This window comes from Ceratotherium simum, chromosome 24, assembly GCF_057802395.1.
Source record: "Ceratotherium simum simum isolate JZ-2026a chromosome 24, ASM5780239v1, whole genome shotgun sequence".
NCBI lineage: Eukaryota > Metazoa > Chordata > Mammalia > Perissodactyla > Rhinocerotidae > Ceratotherium > Ceratotherium simum.
The window spans coordinates 29,142,927-29,168,609 of record NC_141923.1 but is presented as its reverse complement, the minus strand read 5'-3'; the positions used below and the strand labels follow the sequence as shown (position 1 = coordinate 29,168,609).

General features: G+C 48.1%; 1 protein-coding gene across 10 annotated transcripts; it reads left to right on the top strand.

Annotated features, from left to right (window-relative positions):
* The first annotated feature begins 1,138 nt into the window (after positions 1–1,138).
* VRTN (vertebrae development associated) lies at positions 1,139–10,550 on the top strand. 10 transcript variants are annotated; one of them, XM_087448207.1, is made up of 5 exons: positions 1,207–1,325; positions 1,426–1,505; positions 1,894–2,021; positions 4,105–4,162; positions 7,503–10,550. In XM_087448207.1, the coding sequence occupies exons 4-5, from the start codon at positions 4,152–4,154 to the stop codon at positions 9,622–9,624; spliced, it is 2,133 nt and encodes a 710-aa protein (XP_087304333.1). In that variant the 5' UTR covers positions 1,207–1,325; positions 1,426–1,505; positions 1,894–2,021; positions 4,105–4,151; the 3' UTR covers positions 9,625–10,550. The 10 variants fall into 10 exon arrangements, with proteins under 10 accessions (XP_087304338.1, XP_087304333.1, XP_087304331.1 ...); XM_087448208.1 differs by lacking the exons at positions 1,207–1,325; positions 1,426–1,505; positions 4,105–4,162 and adding an exon at positions 6,630–6,897 and having other exon boundaries at positions 1,512–2,021; XM_087448209.1 differs by lacking the exons at positions 1,207–1,325; positions 1,426–1,505; positions 4,105–4,162 and adding an exon at positions 6,630–6,911 and having other exon boundaries at positions 1,512–2,021.
* The last annotated feature ends 15,133 nt before the right edge of the window (positions 10,551–25,683 follow it).

The following is a 25,683-nucleotide window of genomic DNA, read 5'->3' as shown; positions in this document are numbered from 1 at the left end:
TTTTGTAAAGAGAATGTTTAATTTGTGTAAGTCTAAGAACAAAACTAGATTAGAAAGAAATATATCAAGATGTTCACAATAGCTGTCTTTAGACGATGAGATTATAGGTAATTTTTTTCTTCCTTCTACTTTACTTTTAAAATTTTCCCAATTATTCTAAGTTTTCCTAATTAGTCTATAAATAAGACTCTTACCTTGGTAATGGAAGCACCAACAAACCTTTTTCTCCCCACTATTGTTCCTTTCTAAAAAATACTTTTAAAGATTCCATTAGCTTTTTAAGAAATTTAAATGATCTTCATTGCTTTTTAAAATAATAGCAAGTAATTCAGACTCCTTATAAAATGTCAAACAACACAGAAAGATACAATGTGGAAAGAAAAAGTATCTCGTAATTCCATCTCCTTCTACAAGATAATCACTATTCTCTGAAACTTTTTTAATACTGCATTTATACTAAGAACTTAAAAATAATTTCAAATTAACTGGAGAGGCTGAGAACTGAAATATACTGGCTTTGCATTGGGCACAGGCCTACATGCTTGAAATTTATCATCTCATTGAATCTACCCAATAACTCTCTGGGGTAAATGTTATTCCCCTGTAAGCACTAAATGTGGGCTCCGGAAGGTTTAAACAATTTGCCTAAGGCCATGCTCTAGTAAGGGCAGGGTTGGCATTCAAATCCAAGTCCAGGAGACCACTAAACCACTGCCTCAGGCGACTGCCATCATGGTGGGTGGGGCTGGTGGGATTCTGACTTGAGTTCACATCTGGTGCCCCCCACCATGTCCAGTGCTCCTGGGAATGGTGATTGATAAAGGATCTTTGACTTAGATGATAAATACAGAGTTTATGATTGGCAGAGGAGAGAATGATAATAGAATATTATAATAGAGCTGGGACAGAACCGACACTGGGGAGCATTCTACAGTGGTCCCCAGGGGTAAGGCGATAAAGAGAATTGGAGGGTGGAACTTGGAGCCCGGGAGAGAAGCAGCTAGCCCCAGCACTGCAAAGGGTTAAAGCCGGGCAGGAAAGCCCCTGGGGGGAGCTACCACCAAAGGCTGCAATTGGGCGGCCTTCACCTCCCCCACCAGTGGGGACTAGACGGGCGGATAGGACTGGTTCCTCCGGGATTATCTGAGGCCCCCGGGCTGAGGTGAGCTGTGGGGAGGGACGGAAGCCCCAGGTACCGCACACTCCCACTTTCTGGCTGAGCTCAGACAACCAGGTGTCCTGGGATAGGCGCTCTGGTCCCTGACAGAAGCAGCTCTGGCCCAGGCACACTTTGAGCCCCTAACCTGAGGGATGCTCAGAGAAAGGTGGGGATGGAGGCCTTGGAGAAAGTGGGGCTTTCTTGGAAGAAAAGGAGGCCTGCGCCAAGTTGGGAGCAGTGAGTTCTCCAGCCTCCTTGTCTTGCAGGGCCAGAGATGGGGCCCTGCCTCAGGAAGAGATGCATCTTGGGGATACAGAGGGGTCCAAAGCCTCACCAATCATGCAAGGCCAGTTTCCAGCTTCGCTCTTACCCCCTCCCCCTCTTAGCCTGGCCACAGACTTTCTTTCCTTAGGTCTTTCTATCTAAAACCTTCTCCTCCCCTCCCCTCCCCCCAAAGTCTTTGGAAATCTTTCAACTTTCTTTTAAGTTTTCCCTGAGCAGTTTGGGGTCTGTTTCAGAGCTAGGTCCGGACGCTTTAACACCCCCAGCTGGGTAGAGTGGACGAGACAATAGCTGCTATCACTTTACCATTGGAAGTGACCCCCGAATTTGCACTTCTTTCATCTTAAGACCAGAGCACTTGAGGGTGGGCGATTTCCTGGGGGGAGTGGCTTAAGTCGCTTCTCCACCGGCCAGTTGGCTGTAGACGGTCCATGCTCAGTGGTCCACTACAGATATGAAACCAGTTCTGGAGTGAGAGTGGCGCTCAGCTGGGGACGCTGCCCGCAGGGTGACTTAAATGTCCCAAACTGGAAGGTGGAGAGAGAAGTGGATGCCCCCAGGGCTCTGGGCCACCCTCGAGGTCAGTAAACTAGTAAATTTCCTCAAAATTAGGAAGCGTGGGTGCCTCCTACAGCTTGGAGCCCCAGGGGAATGGGAAATGGCCTTGGGACACTAAAGGGCCCAAGGGTCATGGAGTGACTCCATGAAGGATGCTGCGCGCGCGCGCGTGTGTGTGTGTGTGTGTGTGTGTGTGTGTGAAGGGGAGGTGAGGCATTGTTTCAAGTTCCCTTTCTCCCCACCCCCACCTCCAGCCCCTTCCCCACCCCCACCCGCAGGCCTATCTCCCCTCCCCACCTTACACAATGGTCTGGCTTCGGCCCCTCCCCACAGACACCCGGAGATTTCCAGGTTGGGTCCCTTGTCTCAGATGCCCCTGATCAGCCAGGTTTTTCCCATGCCAACCATTGCCTCCTGGCACCCTCAGTGGCGACTGGTGGCCTGTGCTGAATCCTTTCGTGGGCCGTACTCTCCCGTCTCCTACCTTCTAGACACGTGGTCCGCTAGAGCAGCTGAACTTGGAATGCCCGAGGCACGGTTGACTTGGTGGGCTTATGCCTACCTTGGTGCCCCCTGGCGCTCTCGCTGCCCTTGGTGGTGGGGGGTTCCTTGGGAACTCACACCCATGCCCTACTGGGCCTCCTGGCCACCGAGGAGGGAGCCAAGATGGCTGGTGCTCCCTCGAGCCCAGGGCGCAGCCTGGGCAATCGGGCCAGCGTGACTAGGGGAGTGGAGCCAGGCCGGGTGAGGTACCAGCCGGTTTACCACGGTCTTAATTGATCTCACCAAGGGCTGAGGCCTGTGTGGCACTCCCTCATGCTTGTTGGGCCGGGTCAGCTATGGAGACTGCAGGGCCCACTTTATGAGGGACGGGGAGAAAAGGGATGGGAGAACACGGGGTGCTTGGTGAGCAAATGCAGAGCCCAGGCTGAGGCTGGCAGGGAGGGAGTTTGTTCTAGAGGCCAGAGGAGACTTACCAGCCTCATGTCAGCAGACCCCTCGCTCTTCCTTCCCTCACCCTACACAGAGCCCTGGCTCACTCCTAAAATGCAAGGGACAGAGGCCAGACCTGGGCTCCGAGACCCCGTCTGCTTGAAACAGGGAGACTGGGGGTGGAGGAAAGCTGGCCATGGTGAAGGTGAGGCTTTGAGTCTCCTGCAGAGTTGCCCATGTCCATTCATTCATTCCTTGGCTCCAGAGCCCTTCCTAGGTGCTAAGACGCTTTCTGGATGCCTTGTTTTACTACCTTCCTCCCAACCTCAAGCCAGGAGGCCTGTGTAATCTGAGGGAGCTGCGCCTCTCTGGTTTCATGTCTTTTCAGATCCCTCCAAGAGTTGCGGGGGGCAGGTGAGGCCAGCTGGGCAAAGCCCATAGATTAGCTCTCACTTTCTGCACCTCGTTCCATGAATGCACCTGGCAATCGCCTGCTCTGCATTGCATTGCACTTCCAGGGAGCCACTGTTGGAAAGACTGTTGCACCTGAACCCCATCAATCAATTGTCTACTTAAGGATGATTGGCTTCTTGGTACAGCCTCTGGCCTTTCCCCACTGCCCCGTTGTCTGATGGTCCAGAGCCACTTGAGCGGATGTGGGGTGCAGAGCCTCTCCAGGGAGCTCCTTTTTCTCAGCAAGGTTTTGAGGAAAACAGAAGTAGGGTATTACCTGCTCACACCTCCTCTTACGTCTTTGGGGAAGAGAAAGGAATGAGATAGGGTGGAGCGGGGTGTGACTGGGACAGGGAAGGGGTTGGGTGGGACAGGTAGGGTAGGGAGGAGTGGCGTCTGTGCAGGAGGAAGTGTGTATCTGGACCTTGTGTTGGAAGGTATCTGGATACTGCTGCATGAATTCAGGCAAGTCAATCTTCCCTTTCTGGACCTCAATTTCCTTATCTGTAGAATGGCCAGGTGTGTCTCAAAGCTCCAAGAATCCCTCTGTTTCTGGATCCTTTGGCTGATGAGCATTTTGGGTGATGTATTCCCCTGGGTGGTGGAATTACAGTGGTTAGGAGGGAGCTCTGGAGTGAATGCTTAGGTTTTGTAGCTTTAATAGCTGTGTGGTCTTGGGAAAGTTATTTAATTTAACCCCTAAGCCTCCGTTTCTCCAGGTGTGATATAGGAGCGATGGTGCAGGTGTGATGAAGTTGTAGTTCACATGGGGGGAAGGTGAGAACCACATATAAACAAAATTATCTCTAAAAAGCCTGAAATCCAAACGCTCACCCCATGTAAAGCCCACAGAGACTTGTAATGACCCGAGGGAACATCGTGCTCTCCTCAGGAAAGAGGCTCCTTGAAGGGAAGGGCAGAAAGAATCACCCACACAATTTAGATTAATTGTCCCCTCTTATTCTGAGATTTTGGTTGAACCTAAATTAAATGTATAAGAAGGAGTAGGTGAGTGGTAGCTGTTTTCGTTAATTTTGTTTGCAAAGTATCTAGCAGAGTGCTCATTTATATGCAGCTGTATAGCAGCGTTCAACAAGTGACTTGCAAGACAAACAAGAACCCAGCGTCTCTGTTGTCTGCCAGGATGAAAAAGCTCTTCTGTGTGTACAGTTTGTTCTTCAGGGCTCAATTTTTTATTGCATACAGGAGTGCTCTCTTTACCAAGGACTGATAGAAGTTTCTCTCCTGAGTCCAAAGAAAACTAACAGTTTTTTAAAAAGTAAATACAAAGTACATAAAAGAACAGATTAAAAGCCCAATTCCAGGGTCAAATAATATGATACAAATAGAAATTAGGTGAGAGGTTAGACCGGATTTGTCATAATATACACATTAAAACAAAAATTTATAGCCAAGAAATTTTATCCAAAGGTGATTCGGATGACCAGTTTTTAAAAAGCTTTCTTTTTTATGACTATCAAGTAAAATTCTGGCGGTATTCCTTTGGTGTTTTAAAAATTTTTTCAACTTTATTGAACCATAATTTACACTCAAACACATCCCTTTTACGTGTGCAAAATGTGCTTTTAAATGTGCAGTTAGGTGAGTTGACAAATGTTTACACCCAAACACAATTTTTAACCCTAAGGCTAATATAAAGCAATTTATCGAACTCTGAGAACAAAGATCTGAGAAAGGATAATGGTCTCCTTTTTCATTTGAAAGCAGTGTCCATAAAGGAATATTACTTTGCTTTGCAATACAACACTGAAAATGTACCAGTAATTAGAATGATGAGTTTGTGTTGAAAAGGTGGCTGGCAGTTTAAACTGGAGTAGATGAACCATAGGCCCTAGGGAAGATCTGGTTTCAACTACTGGTTGCACCACTTGTGTGACCTTGGGCAAATTAGCCTAACTTGCATCGACTTAGTTTTCTCACCTGTAAATGGGGGAATAACCGTAGTACCTACCTTTAAGGGTGCCTGTCAGGATGACAGTGCTTGGCAAATAGCAAAAGCTCGGTAAATCTTAGTTCTTAGATCTACGCCAGCACGGTGGCTGGGCTACCGCCCCCCTTTGAAAAGACTCTTTGTTCCAGGGCAGCAGGTCTCAAACTGGTATGTTCTTAAAACTTGAGAAACCTGAAGAGCTTTTGTTTATATAGGTTACCTCTATCAATGTATATTGTATTCAAAAGTAAAATAGAAATTTTGAAAATATTTATTAAAAATGACAAACTCGTTACATAGTAACAAATAGTAGTTTTTGTGAAAAATAACTTTTCCAGAACAAAAAAAAATTTAGTGAGAAGAGTGTGTTCTTTTACATTTTTAAAAATCTCTGTAATATCTAGTTTAATAGAAGATAGGTAGATTCTCGGATCTGTCTCTACATTCAATCTGTTGTGATACATGGATATGAAGAAAATCTAACTTCATCCAAGTAATATAGATGGAAAAAGGAAGAGTATTTTGATAGTGTTTTTAGTGGATATTATTTGATAGCTACCCCAAAACTCAACAAGTAGCAGTTTCTCAAAGCTTAGTTATAATGTGGAATCTGAAACAATATCCATGAACTTTTTGAACCCTATTATTATTAAAATCCATTGCTTTCTTTTATACTTTGAATGGATCTTTTACCCATGCATGACTTTGTAACATCACCCATTGGTTATTTGGGAAATACAGTTCATTGCGTGTTGCAGATCTCCAAATGTTGACAATTCCCTTATACAGCATAAAACGTTACATTTGTAACGTTAGTGTCACCACTCATCCCATCAGAAAAGTCTTTAGGCAACAGGAAGCTGTCAAGCTCACTGTAGTGGATACAGGTTTTCCAAAATTCTAATTTTCAAATGAAAGCTCAAAATTTTTCACTGGTGGCAAATAGTTAGTAGTTTTCCTTGAAGTGACAGGCCACCTTATTCATTTTTGAGAAAATGTCTGCCAAATATACCCAAGTCTAAATGATGAATGTCTCTCAATCTTTCTTTCAAGTAAAAATGGTATTCCATGGTAAGAACGATTAGTTCATCATACAACCCAAACAATCGCCCATGTGAGACATCCGTCATGCTTCTATGTAGCAGAAATGCTGGAGGAGTACTCCCCATTTTGTCACTCCCAATACTGGAAAGTTGTGTATTTACGGGTTGTGATTTCATAAAAATAATAATCTTTACTGCTTCATCAAGGACATTCTTGAGTGAAACTAGCTTTTTTTTTTTTTAACTGCAGGTATGTGGGAGTGAAGAACATAAGGACTTCTATCACAGTTTGATGCCATTGCCTCAGTTCATGCTAAGGCGCCACAGTTTTACTCAAATGTTAATACAGTGAAAAAGACAAATAATATCTTACTATTAAATTGTCTGAATATTATTATGAAAATAGTTTAACTTGCAGACGCCTTGAAAAAGTCTCATGGAACTCCACGGGTCCACGGACCGTACTTTGAGAATCACTATACTAGGGAAAGGCAGACCAGTTTTGGCTCTATGTGCTTGTAAGCCTTTACAGGTACAGAGGTACCGCTTTTACAACTGTATTATATAATATGAATAGTATTAGATAATACGCCATAATAGCTAATGCTTCTGTAGTACTTCGCTATGTGCCAGGCACTAGTCTAAGGATGGATTTATATATATGTGTGTGTGTGTATATGCCCATATATCTCCATCCTTGATTCTCATTGTCTCATTTATACCCACAACAGCCCTATAAGGTAGATACTTTTATCATCATCCCCATTTTACAGAAAAGGAACCAGAAGCAAGGAAAGGTTAAGTGACTTGCCCAAGCTAATATCAGAGCCAGGGTTCAAAGCTAGGCTCTACTTTTAATCTGAAGGTCTAGGGTTCAAGTCCCTGTCCAGGCACCAAAAATAAAACAAAACCAAAAGCCAGGCTCCGGAGACAAGCTCTTCCTCAATAGCATTGAGCAATTAAACAAACCCCAGGCGGCACTTAGCCATTATTTGCTCTGGGGGAATGGGAATGGATGGACATTGTCTTGAGGGGGAAAGTGCAGGAGTGGACAAGGCGCCATTGCTGGGTATCGTCTGGGTACTTTGTCCTGACCTTTGCCCTCTATCCTTTGCCCTGGCAGGATGAAATCTCGGGAGCAGCTGGTGCAGCAGGTGCTACAGGAGTTGCAAGAGGCAGTGGAGTCCGAGGGCCTGGAGGGTCTCGTGGGTGCGGCCCTTGAGGCCAAACGGGTCCTGTTTTCCTTCACCCTCCCCACCTGCCGGGAGGGGGGCCCCGGCCCCCAGATGCTGGAGGTGGACTCGGTGGCCCTGAGCCTGTACCCAGAGGATGCTCCCCGGAACATGCTGCCGCTGCTGTGCAAGGGCGAGGGCAGCCTGCTGTTTGAGGCGGCCAGCATGCTGCTGTGGGGTGACGCAGGCCTCAGCCTGGAACTGCGGGCCCGGACTGTGGTGGAGATGCTGCTGCACAGACACTACTACCTCCAGGGCATGATCGAGTCCAAGGTGATGCTGCAGGCCGTGCGCTATTCCCTGTGCTCCGAGGAGTCCCCGGAGATGACTAGCCTGCCGTCCGCCACGCTGGAGGCCATCTTCGATGCGGATGTGAAGGCCACCTGCTTTCCTAGCAGCTTCTCCAATGTGTGGCACTTGTATGCCCTCGCCTCTGTCCTGCAGCGCAACATCTACTCCATCTACCCCATGCGCAACCTCAAGATCCGGCCCTACTTTAACCGCATCATCCGGCCCCGCCGCTGTGACCACACACCTGCCACGCTGCACATCATGTGGGCTGGCCAGCCCCTCACCAGCCACCTCTTCCGCCACCAGTACTTTGCCCCTGTGGTGGGGCTGGAGGAGGTGGAGGCTGAAGGTGCAACTGGCCCAGCCCTGGCCCCGCTGCCACCACCGGCCAAGACCCTGGAGCTGCTCAACCGGGAGCCTGGCCTCAGCTACTCCCACCTCTGTGAGCGCTACAGTGTCACCAAGAGCACCTTCTACCGCTGGCGGCGGCAGTCCCAGGAGCACCGGCAGAAGGTGGCTGCCCGCTTCTCGGCCAAGCACTTCCTGCAGGACAGCTTCCACCGTGGGGGTGTCGTGCCCCTGCAGCAGTTCCTCCAGAGGTTCCCCGAGATCTCACGCTCCACCTATTATGCCTGGAAGCACGAGTTGCTGGGCTCTGGCACCTGCCAGGCCCTGGCCCCCAAGGAGGCACTGGCGATGGAGGAGCTGGAGACGCTGCCGGAGGAACAGGTCACCGAGGGGCTCGGATGCTCGTCACTGGCGGTGTCCAGCCCTGGAATGGTCTTAATGCAGCGGGCCAAGTTGTACCTGGAGCACTGCATCTCCCTGAACACACTGGTACCCTACCGCTGCTTCAAACGCAGGTTCCCTGGCATCTCCCGGTCCACCTACTACAACTGGCGCCGAAAGGCCCTCCGAAGGAACCCCAGCTTCAAGCCGCCACCAGCCCTCTCGGTGGCCAGGGTTCCCCAGCCTGCATCTGTTGGGGAAGAGGCCCTACTCCCTTGGAAGGGTGAGGTGGAAGACAGGGCAGGGAAAGCAGCAGGTGGGGGGCCACCTGCCCCCCGGGAGTTCCTGCCCCTGAGGATGCCCCTGTCCCGTTGGCAGAGGCGTCTGCGCAGGGCTGCCCGCAAACAGGTGCTGAGTGGGCATCTCCCCTTCTGTCGCTTTCGCCTCCGCTACCCTAGCTTGTCACCCTCCACCTTTTGGGTTTGGAAGAGTCTTGCCCGGGGCTGGCCCAGAAGCATGTCTAAGCTTCAGGTGCAGGCCCTGACCTTGGGCAAAGCGGGGGTGCAAGGGGCAGGGGAGAAGCAGGAGAAAGAATCTGGTAGGAATGTGACAGCTGCCATGGCCCCACCTGCAGGGATCCTGCAGGTGGGGGCTTCTCCAGGAGAGGATCCAGGGAAGGTCCAGGGAGGGCCTTCCAGAGACGGGGTCCTGCCAGGGGGGGTCGTGGCCCAGAACCGGCCCCACGGTGGGTCCCTGTCCAGCCGTCCTGTGGTGGCAGCGGCAAGTGGCAGGGACGGCCAAATGCTGGTGATGGACATGCTCGCCACCACGAAGTTCAAGGCCCAGGCCAAGCTGTTCCTGCAGAAGCGCTTCCAGTCCAAGAGCTTCCCCTCCTACAAGGAGTTCAGTGCCCTCTTCCCCTTCACTGCCCGCTCCACCTACTACATGTGGAAGCGCGCCCTCTATGATGGCCTAACCTTGGTTGATGGCTGACAGGGAGGTGTGAATGGGGCGGGGAGGAAGGGGGGCCAGTTTAGAGAGGGTCAGGGACCTGAGTTGCTCCCTGGCTTGGCCAGGATGTCCTTTGTTCCGGCTCCCACAGTATCTATCCTGAATGCAAGGGGAGATTTGTGTTTTCTGGCTCCAGGGCAGAGAGAGCCAGAAATCAGCCATCTGGTCCTCTGCAGAGAGCTGCAGGACCAGAGATGTTCACTTCAGTTGTTTGCCATTCTTATTTTTATTGTTGTGTCTTGGTTTTAGTTTTTTGTTTTGATTTAAGGGGGTTGGCTGGGCCCCCTTGCTGGTGTTGGAAGCTGTACGTGTGTGGGGGTCTGGAGGGGGGTTGGTTACCTAATGCTGCTTTCAGCTATTCCTGGGGACAAAAAGAGTATTATAGCATGGCCATCTGTCCCAGTGGGCAGAATATATATATTCAGTTCCTTTTGGCAGTTGGCACTGTCCTTACTCAAGATGGTGCCTAAAGGAACATTAGACATCAAGTGTGGAGCGGGTCAGTGGCTTCTGTCTGACACTCCCAAGGGAGAGGGTGCCAGGCTTGGCATGAGCAGAAGCAGGGATGTATAGGAAGAATCAAGGATGGCCTCTAAGAGAAGACCGTGAGCCGGATCACTGAGGGGCTGGCCTGTCCCTTTCAAGGAGTATGGTAAGGGGTGAGGGGAGAGGGCCTCGAGTCTCTGCTTACTGGTGCTTGGCCATGTGCTGTGGACCCTGCAGTCCTCTGCCAGCCTGGCTGGCTCTTGGGGACCAAGACGGGGGCATCTTTCTGCAGAGCATCTCCTCAGAGACTGCCCCATCTTCAGTGAGGGACCATACAGCAGCCAGGCAGATGAGAGACTGAATTTGCATTGTCCAAGAGTGAAGTTGGAAAACCAAAGAAATAAAGTGATGTGGTGCCCACAGCCCTTGGTGTCTGGTATTTGTTTTGTCAGGATGTGACTGCTCATTCCCACATTTCCTTTTGGTTTAAGGAGACTGAGAGTGACCATTTCTCTCTTTTGATGGGACATTCCCAGGTCCAGGGCTTGAGGGGTAGAGGGGGTTACTCTGGGGATTCTGCTTAGAATTGGATCTAGAAGTGACCTTAGGTGTTCTTCCAGCTGGGGGCTGGGCTGTGACTGCCTGGAAAGATAGCTCCCACCAATGGTAGAAAACAGGCTCACTAAGTGTGCTCAGAGGCCAGGCCAGCACGAGGGTCAAGTCTGTATCAGGTATTCATTCTGTTTACTCCTTGCCAGGCATCCAGGCCGGTGAGGCCCAGTCACAGGTAAGGAAACTGAGCTCTAGAGTGGTTAACTTGCATGTCCCCTCCAGTGGGGCTGTTCTTTAAGGCCAGGCCTTTGCTTATTGGGATGTGGTATCATTGGGGAAGGAGTGCTCCTAGGCCCTTTCTCCTCCTGTCTAAGTTTCCTGCAGTCTCTCTCATCCCCATGGTCTTGGGGAGTCATTCTTGGTTCTGCTGTTTTTTCACCCCCACATCCAATCCGTCGGAAGTCCTGACTCTGACCCTATAGTATGCCCAGAATCCTCCCCATCATGCTGCTGCCATCATCATCTCTCCTGGCCCACATCTCAGCTTCCTGTCTCCCTGCTTCCACTCTTGCCCCATACAATCCATTCTCTGTAGAGCAGCCAGAGAGATCTTGAAGCGAGATCTGATTCTACCACTTACCTGTCTAAAATGTGCCAGCGGCTTCCCTTCACTCTTAGAATCCCTTGTGCTGTCTCACAAAGGCCTTCCTAACCTGGCCCCTGACTCACTCTCCTGCCTCGTGTCCCAGCCCCAGCCCTACTGGCTGCCTCTGATCGAGAACATGCTACACTTAACTCCTGCTGTCAGGGCCTTTGTGTTGTTCCTTTGGTCTAGAATGCTTTTCCCTGTCGTCTTTAAGGGCAAGCTCCTTACCATTCAGATCTCTCAGAGTCACTATTGCATCACCCTTTAGAATTCTCTACATGGCATTTATTCCCATTTGATGTTTTTTTTGTTTATTTGCTTATTCACCCCCCCCCCACCCCCAGTAAAACATAAGCTCCGTGAAAAGCAGGACTTTTTCCTGACTGGCTTACACCATTGCATTCCCAGCAGGCAGATTAGTTCCTGGCACATAGTAGGTGCTGTAATTTGTTGAAAAAGGAATGAATGAAATGGAGCCACTAGGCTTTTCTTCCTGTTATCCTTTGGGATTCAGTTTTATCAGACCTAATCAATCCCACTTCCTAAATATTTCTCATTGCCTGTTTTTCTCCATCCCCGCAGCCACCCCCTAATCTAGGCCAGTGGCTCCTCTCATCTCTGATACGGGAATGGTTTTCAGATTGACTCTGCTTCCACTCAAACTGTCCCATTCCATCCTCCCAACAAAGGCCGGGATGGTCTTACTAAAACCTAAATCTGACCCATTCTGGATTTCCCATTGCCCTTAGCACAAAATCCAAACTCGAAGGTGGTCCACTAGTCTAGTCCCTACCTACCTCTAGCTCATTTTTCCCCACTGACCCCTCACGCTGTACCCCTCATCCAGACTGACCTTTCCCCCTCCCGTAGTGCTAACCATGCAGCATTGTCATGGCTTGTCTTATGCTCTGTGGGGTCTCCACTGAACCCCCAAGCAATGTAGTTACTTGGTAGTCCCTTAACATTTGTCAAAGGGTTGGACAAACGGTGTTCCTACCTGGCCTGCGATGGCCACCTACAGCCAGCAGGTGGCAATGCGGTGCAGCAAGAGACAACATCTGGGTTCCCTGTAGGCACAGCCCTATCTAGCTATTTCCAATCTCCAGTCTACCCCCTTTACTGCCTTGTCTGTCAGAGGGTGGCACCAACCTCTTCCTGAGAACTGCCCTGGTTGGGGCTCTGGATTCTCCTATATGCTCCCCTGCACTCAGAACCAGAGCAGATCTTCTGATGCCTGGAGCAGTGTCTCATAATGGGGTCTAAAAATCACCTGGATGGGAATCCATGGGGGGAGCTTGTTAGGAGTGTGGATTCCAGGCCCCCACCCAGACCTACTGATTCTAAACTTAGACATTGGAGAGGCACTATATATACATGGGTGAGTTATTTAACCTTGCCGTGACTCACTTTCTCCATCTGTAAAATGGGTATTACAGTAATGCCTATAATATAGTACCTTGCTCATAGTAAATGCTAGATGAGCATTTGCTATTGTTAAAAATGTTGTCCAGTTTGAGAGCCCCTGGGAATCTAATTCCTGTTTTCTAGGAGGAAGCTAATGCCCAAGGAGACTCTTGCTCAAGGTTTCTCTCTAGATTACAGACACTTCTGTCCCAAGACTGAAAGGTCCTTTTGTCAGAGGCCAGCACTGAGTCCCAAACCCACAGGGAAATACTTTAGTTTCTGTTGGAAAAAAAATAAGATAAAAATGTCAATATTTATCGATTTGGAAAAGGTTTTATAAGTATGGTCAAATTATTCTTGTGTAGAAAAGCTGTTTCCTTTATAATCTGCTTAGAAAGGCAGAAATACCTGAGCAGTGACCGTATTTGCCAAGAATATGTCATGCTGATTTTGAAGTTGACAATTGTTGAAATTATTTGTATCTCTTTGCACCACTTTCTATCTCAGATGCAGATGGAGACAAATTCCAGTGAAATGAACACTGAATAAAGAGAGAAAACAACAGAATATGTAAGGTTAGCTGTACATCTTCCACGTTCTGTGCTATTGTAAAGTAACAACTGGTTCTAAAAATTTTGAATATAAAGCTTTACCCTAAAAAAAGCAATCGGGTGAAATGTGAATAATTAGAAAATTTTTATATCTATATATTTATCCCCTGGGGGCAGGGGCCCTGTGTTTTGGTAATCATCTTGTCTACCTTGATGCATGAGGTTGCTCCTCAAATATTCTCTGGAGTGCAGCACTCAGGCCCTTGGGTGGCTCTTGGGCCCTGAGCATCCACCTCATATCTCAACTGCCTCTCCTGGATGTTCCACCAGCACCCCAGTCTCACCACCCGCCAATCTGGGCTCATGTCCCCATTCCCCACCAACCTGCTCTTCTCTGAGTAATTTTCACCCTGATTGCTGCCAGCATCAGGTTATCAGTTTGTCCAGAAAGCTGAGTGTCCTAGAGTTTTCTCTCTCCCACATCTCCATCCCAGCAGGCCCCTAGGAACATTGCGGGCCTCACATGGTTCCACACTGCAGGATTATCACAGAGAAGAGAAGTTGATCGGCCCAGGCCATCCTCATCCTTTCCTCTGAGCGTAGCTCTCATGCCAGGTCACATCTGAGGCCACACGCTGGCCCAAGTCTGGTTCAGCTGTCTGTGGCCAAAGTGCTGGATCAGCCTTGCTCACAAATGTTCTGGCAGACGTAATAGGCTCCTCTCCAGCAACCCATGGTAGGCTGAGCCCTGTTCTGTAAGCTGAGGAAACAGAGCCATTTGGCCTCAACTCTTGTCCTCGAAAAGGCGTCGGTTTACTGGCAGCTGTGGTCTGACACAATATGATAGAGGCTTCCACGTGGAATGCACAAAAAACTGCAGTGGGGTCGCGAGGAAGCATATGCTGGCTTCGGCATCTCATAGCTCATCCTGACACCCTTAGGGCCAGCTCTTCTCTGAGAAATGTAGCTTGCAAGGGGGATCTCAGGGACATGCCTCAATTGTTCCTCAGATGACCCTGGTCATTGGTGGTAAAACTCTCATCCCAGTTTGGTGGCTGTCACAGGAGGATGGGAAGCTGAGGGACAGACATCTGACACAGGCAGTTGTTAGGACAGGGCTGGAAGGCCGAGAAGCAAAGCTCAGGGTCTGTGTGCAGGGGGATCCTGCTCCGGCCCCGGGTGCTGTCTGCCCAGCTCACTGGCCTGACTTCTAACAGGAAGGTTCTAGAGTGATTTCCTCACCCCAACCCTGGCTAGTGACAACCCAGGATGGCTGTAGGGTGTCACTACCAGGTTCCTAAATGTTCCCATTTCTGGTTTATCTCACAGAAGAGGAGGAGGAAGCTTTCAGGGAGATGAGAAGCAGCAGAAAGTAGGTTTAACAATATAAAAAAAATTTCCGTGGAAAATGACTTTGAAAATAGCATGAAATCCGCTTAACTCTAGCGGCTCCTCCCTACCAGGCAGAGAGAGCTGAGGGGACCTAGATAGGAGGATAGCCAGGAGGAGACTTGGCAGGCAGCTGCTCATGTATCACCCTCTGCCTGAGGAGACCATGGGATGGCAGAGGAAGGAGGGCTGCCTCACCTGTTCCAGACTGCAGCCCCCAGGAAGCTGGCTGGTGGGAGGCCAGAGTCGGGGAGGAGGGGAAGCATGGGCTGCTCGGGGTCAGGGAGATACTCAGAGAGCACCCGGGCCTGAGTGGGTTTGTGTTCCACTTGCCCACAGCTCAGCCTGGCTCAGAAGGGGTACCAATGCAGTTTCATGGCTTGTGTGTGTTGACAGCCAGCCAGCCTGTTGAAGCTCTGTTTCTAGGCCCCCTGACTTTGGGCAGAGTTATCTGTTGTGATTTAAGGCAGAACTGGGGGACAGTGAGGGGGGCATAGCTAGGCTGCATTGCAGTGCCCAGGACAGGTGTTGATGGCTGTGGAGTCCACCGGTCCTCAGACCTCACCTTCATGGGGACAGGAGGGAGGCTGATAGCTGCGAGATACTTGGTACTTCATTCATTCATCCAGTCCACATTTGCTGAGGCCTGGAGGTGAGGAAAAGGAAGGTTATAAAGCTCGGGAAGACCTAGTGCACCTTGGAGTTGTTTATAAACATTGACTATATAACTAGTTCTCAATCCTAGGTACAAGGAGGGGCCAGCCCCATGGACTAGCGGTTAAGTGCACGCGCTCCGCTGCTGGCGGCCCGGGTTCAGATCCCAGGTGCGCACCGATGCCCGGCTTGTCAGGCCATGCTGTGGCGGCGTCCCATGTAAAGTGGAGGAAGATGGGCACGGATGTTAGCTCAGGGCCAGTCTTCCTTAGCAAAAAGAAGAGGATTGGCATGGATGTTAGCTCAGGGCTGATCTTCCTCTCACACACACACACACACACACAAAAACAAAAAAATACAAACCTAGGTACGAGGATTCTCAGAGGTCCAGTAAGTGTAGTTTGTAATTTTACGTCTTCATTCAGAATTTTAGATGATAATCTTAATTTATTTTATTAAAGAGATAAAGACAGAACTCTTTTACAATGATAAATTGCCATTGAAAGACATTTTTATGCAATGAGACTTTGGTTTTCAAAGTCAGTCTCTCAAACCAGGGCCTTGACATATGTTATGAGCTGTCACAGAGGGAGGCAACGATGCTATGGGGCACGAAGGAGCAAGGCCGCCTCTGCCTGAGGATTGGGGAAGGATTTCTGGAAGAGGCTTGTAGAAGACTCCTATGCACACCCTGGGGGGGGCAGGAGGGGGGTGAGTGGGGGAGGATGGAATGAGGCTAATGAAAGGCCCAGAGCTGGGAAAAACCCCAAGAGAGCAGGATTTTGATACAGCCATTTGGTCCCGGCACTGTGATGAGGCCCCAAACCATTTAAAATGTTAGCTTCCTAAACATTACCCTGTCATATTGGTAGCTTGAAACTGGCCACGATGGAGTGTTTATACCACAGAAATCAGCAAATCCTGCAAATCAACCAGATGCACTTGAGTGCCCCCAGATGTGCTTGTGACATCCCTTGTGGTTCCTGGAACACTCTTCCCTAGGTCTTCACGCAGCTGGCTCTAGTCAGTCCTTCAAATCAAAGTCAAGTCATGCACTCAGAGAGGCCTTCCCTGACCCCTCACCTCAGTTGTGCTGAGTAACACCTCAGTGTGTTACTACTACCACATCCCTTCACAGCTGTCATCCCCATCTGTAACAGCTGTTTTCTGGATTGTTGTCTGTCTCCCCTCACTGGAATGCAAACCCCCAGAGAGCAGGAACTCATCTGACTTGTTCAATGCTTTATCCCTCTGACTAGAACAGGGCCTGGCACATGGTAGGTGTGCAAAAATATTTATTGGATTAAGATATGAGTGGATTTGAACTGGGAGGTCGAGTGTTTCCTCCTGGGCCCTGTGCCAGGGACCCCCTGTGTGGGTTGACGTGGAAAGGCTGGTGCTGGATACTGGCTTGCTCTTGGCCAGGCCAGCCTGAGGGTGAGGCTTAATCCAATATATTCGGATTATCTTAATAATAATTAAGGCCCCCAAATCTAGACAAGTCACTTCCCTTGCTTAAAATCTTTCAATGCCATCCCTTTTTTCTTAGGAAAAAGATAAAAATAGCAACTTTACAGTGGAGAAACCTGGCAGACACCAATGAACCTAAGTGAGGTTAACAATACCAGTAATAAGACATATAACTTCTGTGGAATTCTTGCCAGAAATTTATAACCTTGATGTAATCATGAAAAAACATCAGACAAGCTAAAATTGAGAGACATTCTACATAATAAATGACCAGTACTCTTCAAAAGCCTGAAGGTCACGAAAGACGAAACTGGGGAACAGTTACAGACTGGAGGAGGCTAAGGAGACACAACAACAAATGCGATGTGGACCCTGGATTGGGTCCTGGAACAGAAAAAGGATATTAGGGGAAAAACTGGGTGAAATTTGAATAAGAACTGTAGTTCAGTTTAAGTATTGTACCAATGTTATTTTCCTGGTTATGATAATTGTACATACATATGCATTATGTGAGTTGTTAATCTTAGGGGAAGTTGGGTGAAGCGTAGACAGGAATTCTCTGTACTATTTTTGCAACTTTTCTATAGGTTTAAAATTATTTCAGGGGCTGGCTCCATGGCATAGTGGTTAAGTGCTCTCGCTCTGCTGCTGGCGGCCAGGGTTGGGATCCCAGGCGTGCACTGACGCACCGCTTGTCAGGCCATGCTGTGGCGGCATCCCATATAAGGTGGAGGAAGATGGGCACAGATGTTAGGTCAGGGCCAGTCTCCCTCAGCAAAAAGAGGAGGATTGGCATGGATGTTAGCTTAGGGCTGATCTTCCTCACAAAAAAACAATAACAATAATAATAATAATGAGGCTAACAATATAAAAAATGAAAACAATAAAATAGGCATCACTGGTGTTAAGTTTTAGGATGAGGAGGGAGGCAAAAATAGAGTCCCTTGAGGTGAAGGGTAGATAAACTGGATTGAAGGTGGGGGCACAAGAGGTAATAAGGCTCATTTTCCAATTAGATGCAAGTAGACTTTTCTCTATCTCTCTAGTAACCCTGGGATGGGGGTGAGGAGGTGGATGGGGTGACATGGGAAGCTCCAGCAGGTCCTGTGATGAAGGAAGGAGTCTGATATGGTCCAGAGCAAGTTGGGGGGCTGGTCTTCCTTTTTTCATTTTATTTTTTTTGTGAGGAGACCAGCCCTGTGCTAACGTCTGCCAATCCTCCTCTTTTTGCTGAGGAAGACTGGCCCTGGGCTAACATCTGTGCCCATCTTCCTCCACTTTATATGGGATGCCACCACAGCATGGCTTGCCAAGCAGTTCAGCGGTGTGCGCCCGGGATCCGAACCGGTGAACCCTGGGCTGCCGCAGCAGAGCGTGCGCACTTAACCGCTTGCCCCGCCGGGCAGGCCCCTGGGGTGGGGGGAGCTGGTCTTCCTGCAGCCTTGTGGTTAGTAGGCTTGGATGGGGAGTCCAAGTCCCACTTCCTTCCATTCTGGAGGGCTAGATTGTACACTTTAAAATGGTCAATTGTATGTTATGTGAATTTCACCTCAATTAAAAAGAAATCTGGGGTCGGCCCCATGGCTTAGCAGTTAAGTGCGCACGCTCCACTACTGGCGGCCTGGGTTCGGATCCCGGGCGCGCACTGACGCACCGCTTCTCCGGCCACGCTGAGGCCACGTCCCACATACAGCAACTACAAGGATGTGCAACTACGACATACTATCTACTGGGGCTTTGGGGGACAAAAAGGAAGAGGATTGGCAATAGATGTTAGCTCAGAGCCGGTCTTCCTCAGCAAAAAGAGGAGGATTAGCATGGATGTTAGCTCAGGGCTGATCTTCCTCACAAAAAAAAAAGAAAAAGAAAAAGAAAAAGAAAAAGAAATCTGATCCAATCCACTTCTGGGTATTTATCCAAAGAAAACAAAAACACTAATTTGAAAAGATATGTGCACCATTATGTTCATTGCAGCATTATTCACAATAGCCAAGACATGGAAAGAACCTAAATGTCCATCAACAGATGAATGGATAAAGAAAAAGAGGTATATATATATGTATAATGGAATATTATTCAGCTGTTAAAAAGAATGTAATCTTGCCATTTGCAACAACCTGGATGGACGTTGAGGGCTTTATGCTAAGTGAGATAAGCCAAACAGAAAAAGATAAATACTGTATGATCTCACTTATATGTGGAATCTAAACAAAAACAGAACCAAAAAACAAACAAAAAAACCCCTGAGGTCATGGATATTGAGAACAGATTGTTGGTTGCCTGAAGTGGGGGATGGGAGGTGGGTAAAATGGGTGCAGGGGATCAAAATATACAAATTTCCAGTTATAAAATGAATAAGTCATGGGGATGAAATGCACAGCATGATGACTACAGTTACCATGGGAGAGTGAATCTTGAAAGTTCTCATCACAAGAAAAAAAAATTTTGTAACTATGTATGGTGACGGATGTTAACTAGACTTATTGTGGTGATCATTTTGCAATCATACAAATACTGAAAGATTATGTTGTACATCTGAAACTACTGTGATGTCAATTATACCTCAATTTAAAAAAATCTGGCAACCCTACCCAAACAGCTCTTCCCCAACCCTGTGCCTCATCCTCCCTTGGTCCACAGTCTGGGACTTCTGTCTGGGAGCTACGGGGTAAGAGTCCATCTCACTTGCCAAGCAAAAGAAGACATTCCTATCAGGCGGGAATATGGCCCAACATCCAACCACAGCCCCTAAAAACCCTTCTCTGGGTCCTCAGGGAAACAGGACCTCCTGGGGGCTCTTCCTTAATTCAGTGATATTTGGGTTCATTCATTCATCAGGTACCTGGTACGGATTAGATTAGGTCCTGGCCCTCAGGGTGCACAAAATCTGCATGGGAAAGGAGATGGGAACAGAGCAGTTACACAAACAAACTGTAATGACATGCAACATTTACCCTGGATGTCTATACTAAGTGGAAGATGTAATTAAACGTGTCTGGGGGAGAGAGGCAGCTTCGGAATGGTGAGGAGGAGGAGGAAGAATTCCTGAGAGGGAAAGGGTATTCTAGGATCAAAAACACTCAGAACAAAGGGCCACTGCATATGACTCTGGGAATGGGGATGAGGTGGGCAGAGGATGAGGCCAGAGCAGGTGATGGGGCCAGACTGTGAAGGGCGGGTTGAGGAACCTGGGCCACATCGTGCTGTCCACAGGGGACTGTTAGAGCAAGCTTTGTGATCTGGGGTGGCTCTCAGGGGCTCTGGGCATGCCTTGAAGTTGTGTATACAATTGTGGTGTGTGCATGTGTGCATTTTTCTGGGGAGGGTCAGCTGCCATCACATTCTCAAAGGGGTCTGTGTCTCCAAAGAGGTTAAGAAGACAATTGTTAGCCAGGCTGATTATTGTTGCTCTCCCCCAGTGGACTCGGTTCCAGCCAGGCCCGACTCCTCTCTACTCCCCAGCACAATGCTGGTTCCAGGCCCATGTTTACTGCCTGACCCACCTGCCTCCTATCATACCCTCCCCACTCACGGCTTCCAGGAGCCGTCCCCAGCAGCCCTTACCACCTGGGCCACCTGTGAGTTAGTCACCATTGTTTGGCTCTTGTGTTTGCGTCTGTGGGTCTTCTCTGCATGGGGGACCAAACCTATTGCCTCCCACTCCTAACCTGCTACAGTCTTGTTCCAATCCTATCCTCTCCTGACACAGCTCTCAGATGTCACTGATGAGTGATGAGCAACGTCCCAGGTGCCAAATCTGAAGTCACCCCAGGGTACTGCCTCTTCCCCCACCTCCTCCTCCTCCTTATCTTCTGAAAAACTCTGCTCTCTTGACCTCCCTAACACTGCCCCTGCATGTCTGGAATCTCCTCCTACTTCTAACATCATTGCTTTTCTGTTTCTCCTTCTGGCTTTTCTGTGTTTTTCCTTACCTTTAGAATTGTGAGTTTTAAAAAATAGGCAATGTATTGGGGCCAGCCTGGTGGTGTAGTGGTTAAGTTCGCGCGCTCCACTTCAGCAGCCTGGGGTTCGCAGGTCTGGATCCCGGGCGCAGACCTACTCACCGCTTATCCAGCCATGCTGTGGCAGGCATCCCACATAAAGTAGAGGAAGATGGGCACAGATGTTAGTCCAGGGCCAATCTTCCTCACCAAAAAAGAGGAGGATTGGCAACAGATGTTAGCTCAGGGCCAATCTTCCTCACCAAAAAAAAAAAAAAAAAAGGCAATGTGTGCACACGGACAAAAAAGTCAAACAGAACAAAGGAGCATATAGTGAAAGTTACTTCTTTGTGCCCTGATTTTCAGTTCCTCAAAACCTCTTCCCAGGGGCAACTGTCATTACCATCCTTTGAAGTCCTTCTAGAACTTCGCTGTCCCATATAGTAGCCACTAGCTGTATGTGACTACTGAGCACTTAAAATGTGGCTACTTTGAATTGAAACATGTTGTAAGTGTAAGATACATGCCAGATTTCAAAGCCTTACTACAAAAAAAAAAGAATATGAGATATCTCATTTATAATTTAAAAATATACCAGTATACTTCAATGAAGCTGGAAAAATATAATTTTAAAATGTTGATTAAATGTTAAATGATACTATTTTGGATATATTGGGTTAAATATATTAAAATTAATTTCACCTGTTTCTTTTTATCTTTTAATGGGGATACTGAAAAAATTTAAATTACACATATACGGCTTGCATTTGTGGTTAACATAATTTATTGGACAGCATGATTCAAGAGTTAGTCTTTGCATTTATATGTGTATGTCTGTATTCCTTTAAAAATACAATATACAAATAGCATAGTATGTGCAGACTTCTGTAAATTTCTTTTTGCACTCAACCATCTCAGAGATTGAGTACAATCTCAGAGATTATATTAGTTTATCTAAGCCTGCCTCATTCTTTGTAATGTCTGTGTAGCCCCATGGATGACTGTACCAGCATTTCTGTAGCCCACCCTCTACTGATGGGCATTTAGGCTGTTTCTAATCTTTTAATGCTACAATAACACGAAGAATCAGAGTATCCTTGAACCTACATCTTTGGGCATGTGGGTAAGGATATCTGTAGCGTGAATTCCTAAAAGTGGATTCACTAGAAGTGAGTGTTCTTGGAGTACTGCTGATGGTTTATCTCTTTGTGTCCTGCAGAGCCCAGGCCAGTACTTTGTGGATTATTTGTTGAACAGAAATCTCAGATGTGGAGAAGTTCTGAGCCAGAAAGGGCCTCAGAGTTCACTATTTATTTATTTCACAAACATTTTCTGAACTCCCATGGGTCTATGATGGGCTCACAGATGAATAGATGGGGCCTCTGCCTTTGAGGAGCTCACAGTAGAATAAGGAGACAGGTGTGCCAAACAAATAATTAAAGTCAGGTGCTTTAACGAAGGTACGGGTGAAACACAGTGGCAGCATTTTATAGATGATGCAACTGAAGCCCACACGCTGCAGTGACTTTACTGTGGTCACTGGTGTGGATCTCTTTCACTCTGTAGAGTATAAGCTTTTTGAGAGTCAGGATCTATCGTATCTGCTTTACATCTGTTGTAAGCTTGAGCATCCCTCCCTCTGCAGTCAATGTATAGTAGTTACGATGTAACAGGCACTGAGAAGTGCATTTTCACACCCATCTCATTTAAATATCCCAACAATCCTTGAGGTAGGTTTTTACCACCTGACGTCAATGTCCTGTCCCCCACCCTCACCCCCCCAACTCAACTCTACTGCCTTCTCTTGGAGCCCATGTCTGCTCCATTCATCTGGCCCCTAGCCGGCAGTGAAGCTTGGTGAGGTGTGACCAGGAAGCCAGCCTGAGTGTGGGGTGGTTAAAGGTTCGTCCTCTGGATCCAGAATCTGGGCTCAGATGCCAACTCTACTACTACTACCTGTGCGATCTTTAGCGTATTTCGTCTCGGCTGCCTCATCCGAATGAGGTATGAGCTATCTGAATCAGGTATCATATTGACATGGTCGAAACCTTCTTATGACTTGTTTTACAATTTCCAATTCTTTCCATGAGACTTCATTTAGTCTCGCATTACTCAATCGCCTCTGGCTAGGAGCGAAGAAATTTACCTCAGGAGGTAATCAATGACTTTAATCTCCTGCCTATGTGTTCCTTGAGGCACACTTTACCTTGGAATGCAAGGTCGTGTCTCATTCAGCCACCTCCATGCCCTAATCTTTGAGGCTAACCAGACCACCTAATACTTTCTCTTTTGACATTTCTATAGAATAGTAAAATAGCCCAAAATGGTATATATTGGCCCCGCACAGACACTTCCACACAGCAGCTCTTTACCGCCCATGGGTCCTGTCCCCATGCTGAACACAAAATAAAGGTGCGAATGAATGAGCTGCTTGTGTCTGAAAATTCTTTTTCTTCTCGTGACTCAGCGGCTCCACATTGATATGAGGTAGCCAAATGAGGACTATCATAATGAGAGTCCCTACCTCAGAGAGCTTGAGGGTGAAGAGTGAGAAGATAAACACATATAATGCTTAGACTGGTGCCTGGGCCACTGTAGGTATCCGGAGATGGAGGCTGTATTTGTGGGGCCAGCTAGATTATTTTATGTAGCGTGATACAATCAGGCCCTGGAATCTTCAAGCACTCTTTTGTTATATTGCCCATATTTTATCAGCTCTTATCTACCAACTACGAGTTAGTCAGATGGTATGGTCTTACCGCAGATTTGGAAAAGCTTTTAAAAATACCACATGGCATCAATGGATGAATGGATAAACAAATTGTGGTATATCCATACAATGGAATATTATTCAGCCATAAAAAGAAATAAGTACTGACACATGCTACAATGTGGATGAACCTTGAAACCATTATGCTAAGTGAAAGAAGCCAGACACAAAAGGTCAGGTACTGTATGATTCCATTTATAAGAAATATTCATAATAGGTAAATCCATTGAGACAGAACTCAGATTGCTGGTTGCCAGAGGCTGGGGGAAAGGGGAACAGCTGCTTAATGGGCACAGGGTTTCTTTTTGAGGTGATGACAATGATTTGGAACTAGATAGAGGTAGTGGTTGCACAACATTGTAAATGCACTAAATGCCACTGAATTGTTTATGTTGTGAGAATTTCACCTCAATAAAAAAAAATAGCTCATGGATCCCCTCCCCCAATTCTCTCTTTAATGACCCTTAGGGACTCTAATTAAGCCCCTAGTTAGAAACCATCAATCCTTTCACATTTTAAAGGGGAAGCCTTGGAGGGGGGGGACTATGGGGGGGTGGTCACAGAGCTGGTCCCAGCTGGAATAGAGCCAGAACACAGGTCCCATTCACAGAACAGATCTTTGTTGAGAACCCGCCCTTGTTCTAAGCACTGAGGATTCAGCCAGCCATGAATAAGATACAGGAGCCCCTTTCTCATGGAGATTGCATTCCAATGGGGGAAGGCTGACAAACACACTGGTAATAAAATGTCAGGCAGGGACAGAGCTATGAAGAAAGCACATAAATAGTGTAAATAGTGGGGGTGAGGTGACACGGGAGGGCCTCTCAGATAGGTGACATTTGAACAAGCAATGCACAGCAGATATGGGGAGAAGATGTTTCTGGCAGAAGGACCAGGACCAGCAGGTGCAAAGGCTGAGCGAGGCAGGAGCATGCTTGGTGTGTTCAAGGACCAGAGAGGAGGCCGTCTCTCTTTGCCTCACTTCTGAAGAAAAGAGACTTGTTCTGCCCTGGAGAACTTAGTAGACTGTTCTATGCTTAATAGATGCTCAGTTAATATTTAATTGAAGCTCAATGATGGAAGGAAGTAGGGAGGATAAGCAGAGTCTAGGGCAGGGGTTGGAGCTACACAGGTTTCCCCGCTGGTGGCGAGGTCAGGGCAGCTCCCACCTACTTAGCCTGGCCTCAGCCCCACGTGGGGAGCTCCTGGTGGGGTGGCTGGCTCCCTGAGGCTTCCTGGCTGACTCCGGGGGGATGCGTTCAAGTAGCCCTGAGTCTGGCAGCTCTGCCAGGATGATGATCCCTAATTAGCTTCTCTGAGTGCGGACTCTGCCATGGGCCATCCCTTGAGGGTGTGTGGAAAGAGGGGGACCGGAGCTGGTAGAGGACTGCAGGGAGATTTGAGTTAAGGTCAGTGGCTGTGCAGGGCCGAGGGCTGGTGAGTTCTGAGAGGTTTCCCTGCTTGAATGAACAGACAGCTCCTGTTCAGATTCAGGTAAAGGAGAAAATGAAGAATTGTTTCAGGCAAGAATGTAGGCTGATTCCTGCTCCCTCCTTTTTATGTCACTTTCCGACTCACCCTTGCTGGGGCGATGGAGTTTGAGGGACAGAGGGTTAATTTGGAGACTGAAGACCCAGCAATGAATTTTAAGGCTCCCCAACTTTGGGTAAACCTGATTTACCTTACTTCTCTGAGCCTCAGTTTCCCTGCCAAAAAATGTGGGTTAATACAAAAAGAATGAACCCCCATAGCTGGCATATTGTGGCACTCAATAAGCCAAGTCTAAAACCCTGAAATTGCTTTTCACTTCCCGTCCGTGGTTGAGAAGGTCCCCACTGCATCCCACCTGAGCAGGCAGCTCTCCAGGGGGACCTCTGACTCCAGCACTGTCCCTCCCAGCTCCCCTGAGCAACACACAGGTCCCCTGCATGGGCAGGGTGGCAGCTGACCTGTCACTTTGGCATGGGGCAGCATTTTGGGGAAGGGTATGGCAGCAAGGACTTGCCCTCATGCCACTGAGGCATGTGTCCTGGCTGGATACCAGCTGCCACCCCCACCCCTATACACAACCCCCCTCCCCAGGTCTTAGTGGTCTTGTTTTCCCAAATTCCTGTTCCCTCTCCAGGGATCTGTTCTGGATCCCACCTAAATGGGCTGAGGGCTGCTGTGGCCCTGTCC

Bases quoted from the DNA above. Each gene is read 5' to 3' on its own strand.
- VRTN (XM_087448203.1), top strand. From the start codon at position 1,332: ATGGAGGCCTTGGAGAAAGTGGGGCTTTCTTGGAAGAAAAGGAGGCCT. The intron at 1,397-7,502 runs GTGAGTTCTCCA...TTGCCCTGGCAG, and splicing joins CCTGCGCCAAGTTGGGAGCA to GATGAAATCTCGGGAGCAGC.